The 12,912-nt window shown below is 36.4% G+C and overlaps 1 protein-coding gene across 1 annotated transcript in view; it reads left to right on the top strand.

Moving 5' to 3' along the window:
• Window positions 1-195: 195 nt before the first annotated feature.
• LOC140139794 (serine/threonine-protein kinase RIO1-like) overlaps window positions 196-12,912 on the top strand; it is a 45,588-nt gene continuing 32,871 nt past the window's right edge. The window contains exons 1-7 of the mRNA XM_072161506.1: window positions 196-421; window positions 7,446-7,510; window positions 8,372-8,476; window positions 8,880-8,923; window positions 10,938-10,988; window positions 11,315-11,436; window positions 11,994-12,036. Coding sequence (XP_072017607.1) covers window positions 354-421; window positions 7,446-7,510; window positions 8,372-8,476; window positions 8,880-8,923; window positions 10,938-10,988; window positions 11,315-11,436; window positions 11,994-12,036 — 498 coding nt within the window. The 5' untranslated portion in view covers window positions 196-353. The remainder of the gene's footprint in view (window positions 422-7,445; window positions 7,511-8,371; window positions 8,477-8,879; window positions 8,924-10,937; window positions 10,989-11,314; window positions 11,437-11,993; window positions 12,037-12,912) is intronic.

Below are 12,912 nucleotides of genomic sequence, written 5' to 3'. Positions count from 1 at the left end.
GAAACAACCTTATTTTCCTACATATTGCAAATTTTTATGTGTTTTCAAATTTGCATTAAATTTGTGATTTTTAAATTACTGTTTTTGATATTCTGTTCAATGCTGTCATCTTTTGAGGAATTAAAGGACTCTATTTTGTTCAGCAAGCACTTAATTTTAGTATAACATTTTTTTTCAATTTTAGCAAGGCTTAATTGAGGTCAGAGGTCAATCTTCCCCATGCGCTGAAAGATTGCAAAATCGAAAGCAATATAAACATGCAGATCTACTACGGTAGTATTTCAAGAAATTTAGATCACTGAATCGCCAGTGTAACATCGGTGCCATATAATTGAAAATTCAGCAGAAGAATCATGGAAGGAAACCCGCCTGAAGACGATCAGTTTGCTGATGCTGAGCCTGAAGACGGAGTGTGCTTGAAGTAAGCTTAAATTAAAATTCCTCAAAATCAATTAAAAATGTTTTTAAAAAAAAACATTTTAAAAATTTCATTTCAAGGAACGCAGCAAGCATAATCTCGGACAACTATCCAGATACAAGAGTATTGCTATCATTTTTTCGGTTGGTCAGCATTCACATTTTTTGCAACGCAACTTCTCAAGGGTGTCATTTATTTAGTCTGTTGTAAAATAGTAGGAATTCCAATCGAATGAAAGTAGCTTTCAACCGATCCAACAGCAATCTTATATCGTGTTTTTCAAAATACAACGTGAACGCACGACCTTGGATACAATGCTAAGTTACCAATCACAAGTGCGTTATTGGTATGGTTGGATTCACTTCTGCGTTTCACACACAGTCGCACACGTTCGTTGGCGTACATCGCGCATTGTTTGAAATATTCACTAACGGTCAAAGCTTGCTTTGACCGTTAGAATCTGTTCGTATCGCATATCGGTCGGATCTTCGGTGTATATATATTTTTGTTAGTGTGTGGGAGGCTCATGGATGTTTACATCGATGAGTCTCTTACACACCAGGCTCTCCACAGGCATCTCCATCTTTGGATGGAGATGGTTGCGTATAGTTTATTTTGGTTTCAGTGTGCTTTTGCTATATGATATTAATAGTGTCATTTATTTGTCATGTAAAATTGTAGTTTCAAAATGTGTGGTATTTTATTTGATGAGAATAATGTATTATTTAGTGTGGTCATAATATTACATTGGTTATTTGGTTTTTTTGCATTGATTATGTTCAAGGGGCATGGGAGGCCCACGGATTGGCTTTTATGCTACATCGGTGGGTCTTCTTCTTCTTCTTCTTCTTCTTGGATACTATGCAACATCCCTCGTAGGAACAAGACGCAATAGGAATAGTGGTGTGCGCTGTTTGGACTTTTTAGTCCCTAATGTCATGAATGGTTCGATCCTGTACTCGGACAAAGTCCCCCAATGTGATCTTAAAGTGATCAGGATCTGGGATGTTGGTTATGTTGGATGGAATGCTATTCCAGTCCCTTACAGTTTTGGGGACAAAAGAGTACTTATAACTGTCAATTCTGGTGTGGTGTTCGATATATGCTCCTTGTGCTGATCTGCGAGTGAGCCTCTGGGTCGGCCGTAAGTAGTTTTGCACTGGTAATGGTCTCTCATGCTTCTTGCATAGACATCCCCGCCCATCCTTTGGATGGAGTAGGTTTTGTTTTTGCTTGAGTTTAGATTGGTTATGTCATGTATTTCTGCTGTTGAGTATAATTTTGTTTGTGTGTGGGAGGCTCATGGATGTGTTTACATCGATGAGTCTCTCACACACTCTACACTGGCATCTCCATCTTTGGATGGAGATGGTTGTGTACCTTTTGAGATTATTAGTGTCATTTTTATTATGTTAAACTGTATTTTTATCTTGTATATTGATGTATTGATGATGCGGTGTGAGGTGCACCGACAGTCCCCTGGGGATTTTGTCGGTGGGCCTCTCACTGGTGTTATTCTTGCCATTCTAATGTTGTTTGCTTGCAGCTGGTCTGCTGTTTTATGCATATTATTGTTTGTATAATTCTTAAGTTAAAATCATTTATTGTAAATTAAGTTTGGTAGTTTTTAAATCTGTAAAGCGCATTGAGGAATCTGAGATTCACAATGCGCTATATAAATGCTGTTTTATTATTATTATTATTATTATTATTATAAAAATGCACCGGGATATAAACACTGACATGACTGATAAAAATGCTATGTATTGGTTTACTTCACCAGCACATATTAATAAGTAGGTATCCTAGGTGAATTCAAATTTGCCATCAAATTGCATCGTTTTATATATCAAATTAAAGCCCTTGAGTAAACTAAGCCAAAACTGAAAACCTTTTTTTCATAGCACTTTCCGTAGCAAAGTTACATCTTGTCAAAGATTGACTTTCATCAAAAGATTCAGCTAGCAAAATTCCCAAAAGCGGCATTTCGGGGTGTTTCTAGATCTTAGTCTCATGGCGATGGCAGCTTTTTTAATGGAACTGCTATCAAAATCCTCTAAAATTCCATGTGCGACTTGATTATCACCATAAAAATCATATATTTGGGTCAAGTGAAGTATAGAAAACATATTTATGTAGGTTTCCGTCACCCGCCTATTCTCGAAAAAAATTCAAATTTCTATGTAAATATGCATTGTGTTGGGGCCCCGGTCTCGGCGAATTCGCTGACTAGTAAATGTGTTAACTAAGGTTTGCCTAGGTTACCTATAATAAGCGTGTCATTTAAGTTTTATTGTACTATTAGTTACCTACACCCATCGAATGTGTGTCATCAGCCCTCAGATCGGCCCTCAGACACACATGTAGGAATTTGTACGGTTCCGATTGTTCTGTGGCTGAATGGAAGTACGTTCATAAAAGGGGATTTTAAAGCGCCTAATACATACGTCTCTAAGCGCTGTACAATAAAAACAATCATTTAAACACCATTTTGTATACAATCTTAAAAACTACACCAAAATTCAGTGAGACAAAAATATATAAGGTAGAAACACTATACCATCTTAAACACTACAACAAAATACATCATGATATACTAGGCAAAATTATATAAAGACAAGCAAATATCCATGTCCATGAGAAAACACATTAAAGTCCATGATAAAAAATTAAAATGCCTGTGATAAAAACATATACAGTCAAATAACAAGCGAGGATACTAAAGGTGACCGGCACCTACATCGCGATATAAAGTACATAAAGTTAAAACAGAGCGGTTTTCAGCCGTCTTTTAAAAACACTAACACGACTGTCGAGATACCTCTCTTTTATTTCGATGGGCATTCAAGATTGATGTGCAAATCATCCTGGCCCGTGCCTTAATGTTTAATAAGACGAGTTCTCAGTGTTACTTCTCCTGCCTAAATATAGAATCATGCCATATTGAAACCTGTTAACTTCTACATAGTTAACTATCAGCTTTAACTACCAACTCACTTCCCAGTGATGGTCTTAGCTCATTCCCTGTTGAATAGCGACACACGACTCCGACTCTACTGTCTGTGTATCCTACTTTAGAATGGCATATTTTCTAAGGAGAGGGCAGTACGTGCCACTGAAAACACGTGGGCTTAGGTAGTAGAAGCTAAGAGTAATAAAATGTTGACACATCACTTTCCTCCGAATCTGAACTATGTATGACCTATCTATCCAGGTAGGCCTACTTCTTATATGAAGGATTATTACACACACATACAGGCATAGAGTTCTGCAGTAGCATGTTTTGTTGACATTTTGTGTAATGTTTACATCCATGACAGTTCTAATACCATCATCAGACAACTCAAATACAAAGGATGTCAGTTGGCAATTTTAATGTTATGCAATCAAGTTTACAACACTATCACTCTTACAATGAGCAAAAAGCCACTCAGGTACGCAATTCAAGGACCAATATTGATTACCTGAAGTGGCCTACTGCAAATGACCAGATATAACCTTTCTCATTTTCATGTTATTTTGCAATAACAAAACCATGTTTTCCTTGATTTTGGTATGAAATTGAGCAAATATAATTAATTGTCATGTCAATTTGGAGTTATTAGGGGCAACTAAAACTGATATAAGGTAAGTTTTATATGTTTGGAATCTGTATTGCCTAGTCTGAAGGAATTATTGCCATGTAAACAAACCATCCCTTGGCCAATATGGACATGACTGTAGGAACCCATGGATTCGATTACCTACCTGTTTGCACTTTCGATGCATACGATCCTAACATTATAAAGGAAATATCAGCTAAATATTTGGCAAGTTTTTCAGAGCTGGATCCGGCCTGCACATGCTATTATTATTGTAGCTGTTTGCGCCCGTGTTGATGGTGAAACAGTCTCAACCTCACGAGGCATTATTCACACACGTAAATTGTGCTCATTAATGACTGAATAACGTTTTGTGGGGTTGAGAATATTATTGACGTAACAGGCTCAGGTGATAAGCAATTAGTTTTTAACCAATGAGGTGGAGCGTTTTAGCTGCGTTGGACTTGTCTCTGTTATGTTAGTGTTTTTAGTACAAACCTAATTTAACAATACAAAATATTGATATAATGTTATAAAATAGTCCAAAAACAAATCAGCAGTTAATGAAGGAGTAATTTCCGATATATACTGTCAGTAGCAATAAAAAAAAATTATTTTTAAGAGTTTTGTTTTTTAATACACATGTCTAGGGAAATTGAAATTACAAACTAGAAACAACAGTCAATTTTACTTCGTGAACTGACAGTTGAATCATCGCTGATCAATGGAAAAATGGGAGCAATTTTAGTGATGAAATATCCACGCAGTTGCATTTGAAATGCGAAGTACTACTGAGAATTATGTTGGGAACGTGTATAGTAACAAATTGGTATGTTATGTGGAAAGTTGTATTTGAGGGTATGCTTATTGAAGCAGTCAGTGGCCTAGTGCCGTACTATTACGCTGATTTTCCTATTCGGAGAGGATGTCAATTTCGACATCCTCGTCTGTTCTAAACAGAGAGGTAGACAAAAGACCGCTCCGCTTGTCCAAACACACAAGTATCAGAAAGATGGTCCACAATAGCGTGATTCACGTAACATGAATAGGGATTAAAAAGCTGTAACCATGTGCTTCTTTTGTCCAATTTGCCATCAAGATTTCATATGGAAACAGTTCAGACCCAGAACACGATCATGTCAGAAATTAATAATTTGTTCTGGGACTGATTATTCGGACTATCAGTGGCCTATTGTATTTAAGTATACGGTGTTATTTACATGTTTATTTACAAACTACATTCAGATACGAAAGGACTAGCTACGAATGCGAGGGCATCAGTGAGCAAATTCGTAGCTAGTGTTTCTCGTGCAAATCGCGCAGTGTACGCTAAAAATCGTCACGCTATCGAAAGCTGCGTTCATTCAATTCAATTGGAATTCCCAGTTCCCACTATAGTGTTAAGGTGGTACTACACCCTTTGATAAATTTGTGACAATTTTTGCATTTTTCTCAAAAAAATAATAACACACTGGTATCAAAAGTCACACTGAGCACTGAAACATTTAGTGATAGTTAAAAATGCGACCCCCAACCCTTTGGTTACCTTTGGACGAATTTGTAGAAGTGTCCGTGTCTGAAATTCCCGGTAGAAACAGAGAAAATGTTGCATTTCTCAGTCCCGGTGATGAATACTATATCCGCATCGCTGTTTAGCCAGCAGCCATTCATACATGAATATGCATATCTCTGACCCCTTGTAAGGTCAAGCACGTCGTGTTAATTCCAACCACTCCGATCCACCGATTGTGACCACGTGGTCGGTTTCATGAATATTTAATGAGCAGCTTGATACTGACGTCATTGCGCCATGCATGATATGAATCTGAGGTGACCAGGAGCTACCATTTTAGTCAACTGAGCTTGACTTGTGCGTTCTTTTGCTTGACATAAATCGAACAAAATTTTAAGTGGTTAGTGATTTTCCTAAACGTGTAAGCGTAGACACCCTTACTGCGCTCACACTCCATTTTCTCATCTCCCCCTTGCTCTCACTTTATTGTCCCCCTATCCCTCGCTCTCACTTTACCTTCCCCACCCCTCGCTCTCACTTTACTGTCCTCCTACACCCTCGCTCTCACTTTACTGTCCCCCTACCCCCTCGCTCTCACTTTACTCTCCCCCATCCCCTCACTCTCACTTTACTCTCCCATCCCTCCCCACCCCCTCTCGTTCTCTCTCAGTTGATATTCTTACTTGATTTTAATACCCAGACCATAATAAATAAAATTCTAAATTAGCTATACTCGATCCTCTTGGGCTACACACATGGCGCCATGTGATGGTGCCAATGTGTCTAGCTCCCATGGTGTGTGGTTATATATATTTTGGATGTCTTTTGAATTATTCATGAAGACATTTTGGCAGTGACTGATGATGTCTGTGACATAATTCTTAAAGTCTCAGATTGCAGTGATGAGAAAAAAAATTGAAAAAGTGTGCTTATTTAAAACTTGTATTTTACATTGAGATAATACATGGATCAGTGTCAGTGACCTGGTGTGTGTGGTTTGTTGTCAGTATCGACTGGCGGCATTTTATAAAGACTTTAATTGTTACCAATTCAAATCTAACTGTCGGAAACATTTACACGATTAACCGACCGGATTGTGGTCCGTTTAAACAGATAGACAAATAACTGTGAATTTACACCCTATCATGAATGCGCAACAATTCTGACCTGCTTTTTAGACGTAATAAGCTCGTAGCTGGCTTACACTATGCTCATAATGTGTATAACACCGAAGTAAACCAACTCACTCATGATTGGTTAGTATTTTCATTTTATAAAAGTATATGCACGGTCATGCGTTAGCATTGTAGTTTGAAATATGATTGCTGTCGGTTCGCGTACAGCAGCCAGCAGCTTTGTATTGTTTTTTTACTCCATGTTTTTGCCTTTAATCTCAATTTCTTAGGATTATGGTATGCATATGTGCACGTTAGTGCCGTCGTCAGCATGCCTTATGTCGACATAATGTCGACATCGGCACGTATCCCGACATGTCGACATAAAAAATATAAAAAATTTACAAAGTTGTATATTTTGATTACCTTTGCTTCTATTGAACAGTCAAGGACACATTGAATTAGTATGCATTGCTAGCTGTTCAATTGAAGCAAAAGTAATTAAAATGTAAAACTTAAACCAACTTTGTAAAAAAAATAGCTTTTTTTTTTTGAGTAGCAGTATTTCTCTGGTTTCTAACCTTGAATAATAAGTCACTTTGGGCCTATAACTTGCTTTTCTGGCCAAAAATATTTTTTGAAAATTAAATTTTTTTATTTTTTTATGTCGACACACTGTCGACGTTGGTATATGAATTATATCGACATGTCGACATTAAAAAACGGTGCAGAGGACAGCACTAGTGCACATGTAAGGATGCTAGTGACAGTATAAAATGTAACCTCTTTGTTGCTCTCTAAAACCTTTTCATTCATAGATTTGAAAGTCATTCTACCAAGATGATGAGTCCACAGGAAGTAGAAGTAGGTGTACTTGAAAATGGTAAGGTCAAATGTCATTCTCATACATTTTATGTTATCATTGGAAGTCAGGGATTTGACATTTTAATACTAATAGCACATAATTATGCTGGATATATTGATGATTTAAGGGGGTACTACACCCCTGCCCAATTGTGTGCCTATTTTTGCATTTTTCTCAAAAAATGGTCCCTAGATATTTTTATCTAATTTTTTGGCCAAACAATTTTTTTGTTACGTTGCACGAAAAAATTTGGGCCAAAAAACCTGTTTTTTTGGATTTTCTCCAAAAATGAGCATTTTGGCCCAAATTGGAACTCACAGATGAATTCATCAAGTCATTTCCAATATAAAAATGTATACTTTTATATTCTTTAGACTAATAATTTAGCAGTTATGAGGCCCGAAAGTTTTCATAATTCCAGGGTTCAGACCAACCTTAATTAATAGGTGTCTTGCAGGCCGGATCTGGCCCACAGACCAAAATGCTTTGAACTTGAGCAGCTCTGAATTGTACTGTAAACATATCAAAACAAGATGCATTTGGCCCCCAAACACAGATCTTTGAAATTTATTTGGCCCTCCGTGGCCCACATGCAAATATAATTGAGAGCCCCTTGATTAATATTTAATTGGAATCATAAAACTAATCAACTGGACTCACTTTTATTTTGAGAAGCTACGGTATCGCACCTAATCCTAGGTGCATCTTCAGGCCGTTTGATGAACTGCTGCCAGAGGTCGCAGATTTTGAGCCAAACTGCTTAGGAATGTTCCCGATTATAGAATTGTAGGTTAACCTCAGATTAAGTTGTAGTGAACTTTGTTTCCACATGAATGTTAACAATATAAAAATCCATCATCTCTATTTTATTATTTTTAGTTTCAGGGATGAGTATCACAAGAGGAGACTTTACTGTAGATGATGAGGATGAAGAAGATGATGACAGTGAGGAAGAATTCTGGGCCTGGGAGGGAGAAACATCAGGTAAGGATAGATTGATTGATTGATTAATTGATTGATTGATTGATTGATTGATTGATTGATTGATATGTATGTTGATTGATTGATTGATAAAGATGACAACAGCAAGGAGAAATTCTGATTTATTGATTGATATGTTGATTGATATGTATGTTGATTGAATGATTGATTGATTGATAAAGATGATAACAGCAAGGAGAAATTCTGGGCTTTAAACGAAGCAACATCAGGTAAGGACAAATTGATTGATTGATTGATTGATTGATTGATTGAAAAAGGGCCTGTATGATAATAAACATTGGTATACATAGCTATTGATAGGTAAAAGATATCTATGTGGTTTGAAGTCCCACCATATAGTTTTTTGTCTATATATTTTCATAATGATATTTATTTCTCATTCCAGATTTCACCAAGCGTTTCAACGCTGCTAGGTCACAATATCCGCAGGTATGCTTTTCAAGGCGGGACCTTAGCAAGCAGACAGCAGGGGGTGTCCATGGCTAATTTTTGAGTAATTTGATATGTACTGTAGTTAATGCCCCAATTTTAAAACGGGGGTCGTTTATCAAAGTTCACATTTCAATGTGCGAACTGTAGTTAGGATAACAAAAACAAGTGGTAAGCAAGTCCACTAAATAACTTCAAAAGGTCAAGTTAATCTTGGTTCAACTATATCCCAAACAACCAAATCTTCAAGTTGCCAGTTAGTCCAGAAAAAAATTCAAAAAATTGATTTATTTGATTTAAATCGGTTTTTTTAAATTATTTAAATTGATTATTTTGATTTTTTGGATTACAATAACTGCTATACCCCATGATAAAGTCAAAAGAGACCAGTGGAATGCTAGATACAATTGCTATCCTCTCAGGTATTTAAAAAAATCAAAACATGTTTTTACATGTGAAAATTTCAAAGAAAAAATTGGGTCAAATCTTGGGATAAACCTGTTGAAATCTGCTCCTTGAAGATGAATTTTTTGATAAAATGGCACCTTAGAAGTATTTAATTGTACCCAAAAGTTGTAGAAGCATTAAGAATGAAGTAAAACTGTCAATTTAAGGCCAGTGTAATGGGAGAGAACATGGACCTTTTCGAGCATCATTATTTCTGAATTGTATGTCAAAAGTATATAAAACTATACATTTTTGGAAAGGAAATGAGTCTCGAGTTTTGAAAAAATCATAAAAATTCACTTTTTTACCCCAATTTTTTTGTGACAAACCCGTTTGTAGTAAAAAAAATTCAGTTAGCTTTTCATAAAGAAGAGACATGAACTTAGGGAAGGTTTTTTTATTTTTTTAATTTGGCCTTTTTTTTCGAAATATTTAAAAAAACATGGGAAAAAAGCAATTTTGTCACTCTATTAAGCTAAAAATTGCTTTGATGTACTCTAAACGATAGTTCAAAAAGTTTACCTTTTGCTTGCATATTTTTCGAGTTATCTTGTCACAAAAATCGTGCAATATTGTCAAAAGTGAACTCTGAGAAATCGACGTTTTAGTAAAAAAATGTCAAAATTATGAACAAAACGTCCTTATATTTTAAAACGGTAAGACTTTCATTCTTGTAAAAGCTGTATCTGGTGCATGGTCCAAATATGCATCTTTTTGCTTCAATGAATCTATAATGTCTGCTTTCAGTGCGCCAAAATTCAAAATAATTAAAAAAATCTAAGTGGCATTTTGACTGCAAATTTTTGTTTTGTTTACACCACATTTGCTGGCGTGAACAACAAACCGAATGCGCCTAGACTGCGTTGGACATACGCGCAGAGTTGCATCACGTCACGCTAAGCGAATCGCATGGCGTAATCAAAATATTTCGCATTCGCAAGCATTTCTGACTCATTATTTCCGCCAATTTACTAAGCTGTCTTGAGCCATGTGACTTTTTAGAGTTGAAAAGAGTGAAACAAATCAAGCAAAAATACGAGTAAATATTAGCAAGTTGTATTTTATCAGTTTCAAGTGAAAGAATACATCTTAGTGTTGATAAATATCAAGAAATCTTAAATTCGGGCGTGAACGAATGTGTCTTCCATTACTCTGGCCTTAAGAAAGAAATTAACTTAAATTTATCAAAATGATAAAAAGTTGATTTAAATCAGTGATTATTTGCTGGACAACTCTTGTAACCCCATGCAGAGAAACGGTTAACTTCCTAGTCAGGTATTTACCTGTTTTTTCGTGACCAAATTGGAGATACTGTTGAGGATTTTGATCATTGCATTTCATTTGAATGAACAACGGCGCCATGATTGTCTGCATACAGTGTGATGAACGCCTCCAGAAAAGTTGACGCCATTTGAAATTCACACCTGTGTGTGTGAGTTTTTAAGGTCATGTCTTCCATATAGGGGGTGTATGGATTTCAAGTGGAATATGCCAGTACAATATTATTCTGATTACAGAGTGAACATTTTGCAGACATTTCATAAGGATATTTTTTATCTCATTTCAGCCGAATTCTAACAACCCTAACAGTCAAAGAAAAGGTGGCAGCCATTACCAGGTGAGCAAATACTTAGCCCCCTGAATTATTACGCACTAAGAACTGTTTTGATTGGTTATAAAATGGGTATATCGTGTATTTTAGCCAATCAGAGATATGGTAAGAATAATCAGTAGGGTAAAAAATACCTGCTGACAATTTTAATGACCTATTCTTCACTTTTAGACAATTTATAAACAATTTTAATTTTTTTGCACTCAAGCTGGGAAAGGGCCTTTATTTAATCCAGCTAGTAATAGCAATGTTTTCATGCATCCATGACAAATAGATATTGTCTTTAATATTTCATTATTAATGCCATCCTTCTTTTTACTTTGATCTTTCAGCCCCAGTCGTTAAGCAGATTTGCCAATAAGATAACAGTAGAGAAGTACTCAGGCCCTCAACGGCTTCCACATTCAGCAACAAATCTGCTGATGCAAAATAATAAGAGGGCAGACTCGGATAGGTGAGTGTCTATTGGAGTAAATTGATGATATTGCAATGAAAAATATGGAAAACAGTGGCATGATCAACAGGAATTATATAAATAAACATAATTTTTCACCAGGTTCGCTGTCGCAAATAATACAGGAGACAAGCAGAAAAAGTGATCCCGCCCGGGAATTGAACCGAAGCAGAAAAAGTGACCCAGGACTCAGGTCCTGGGTTCGATTTCCGGGTGGGATCACTTTTTCTACTTGTCTCCTGTATTATTTGCGACGGCAAACCTGGTGAAAAATTGTGTTTGTTAAGGTATTGTAATGTTGATGATATTCTGTTTAGCATAGTGAATATGATAATTTGGATGTGGATATTAATAATTTGGATGTGGATTCCATTTTGATGATTCCATGACTCAGATTATAGTGCCCATTGTCTCTATTCTTGGCTGTTTTTACCATGAGAAGTTATTTTTTAACTTTTTTTTTACAGATCTGTCAAATCACATTTGATTTGCTAAGCATATTTATAATTTGTGATGCTTTTTTGATAATATTTTGGGATTTGTTCCATTTTTTACAGGGTTCGTGTGAAAGACAAAGCAGACCGTGCTACAATGGAGCAGGTAAGTGAAGCATTGATATTAGTACTATAGTATTCGGCAAGGTCCTTCAGCAGTGTCTGACAGCTCTACCTGATTATCATATAAAAAGAACTAGGTCATGCATGAGTCACACAATGCTACGCAGTTTGATCAGCGAATGAGGTGCTGATGTGATGATGATGTGATTCAATTAGTCAGTGCCAAATCAGCAGAACGCTGAAGAACCTTGCCAAAAACTATAATGATATTATGTAAATAATGCATTAGGCAAGACATCCAATTTTGTGCTGATAAAGCTATCAGTGTATAGTGTATACTGTTTTAGCTGGGGACACAGCAAGCCATAAGTTTTCAAATCAGGTTAAACCTGTCACAAATATAAACCACTAGATTTCGCGGTTCTCGGGTCGGGCGCTTCTCGTGATAGGCCTATTTCTAATTACCCAAACCCGTTACCCATATACCTGCCCTGACCTTTTAAACTACTATGTAATGCGTCTCTCAATGATCAAGACGCAACTTAATCAACTCTGTTTGTTTTATAGGTGTGATGCTTACTTCGGTAGTTCGGTAGGCCTACCCATAATCTGGAAATCCATCATTCGCCTCTTCCAAGCCCTGCCCTGTTACCACATTTAGAGAAACCGAAATTAGTATGACGTGGATAAAGTAATGGAATCAATCGCGAGAAACGTGAACGCAAAAACGGTTATAGGCCTCACCACAACGGATATGTTAACCATTCTGGAGGATTTTGGAAATAGTCATGTTCTGCTGAAATAGGCCTATATGCAAGTGTTTGGTGTGTGCACATGTTCGGTATTGAAATATGTGTTGAAAATAAGGCCTATAATTATTGGTCCGATGAGATGCACCTGTTAGTCACACTGTAATGCT

This window comes from Amphiura filiformis, chromosome 18 (assembly GCF_039555335.1).
Source record: "Amphiura filiformis chromosome 18, Afil_fr2py, whole genome shotgun sequence".
Classification (NCBI taxonomy): Eukaryota; Metazoa; Echinodermata; class Ophiuroidea; order Amphilepidida; family Amphiuridae; genus Amphiura; species Amphiura filiformis.
The sequence above is the reverse complement of the archived record's forward strand: the minus strand, read 5'-3'. Positions and strand labels throughout refer to the sequence as shown.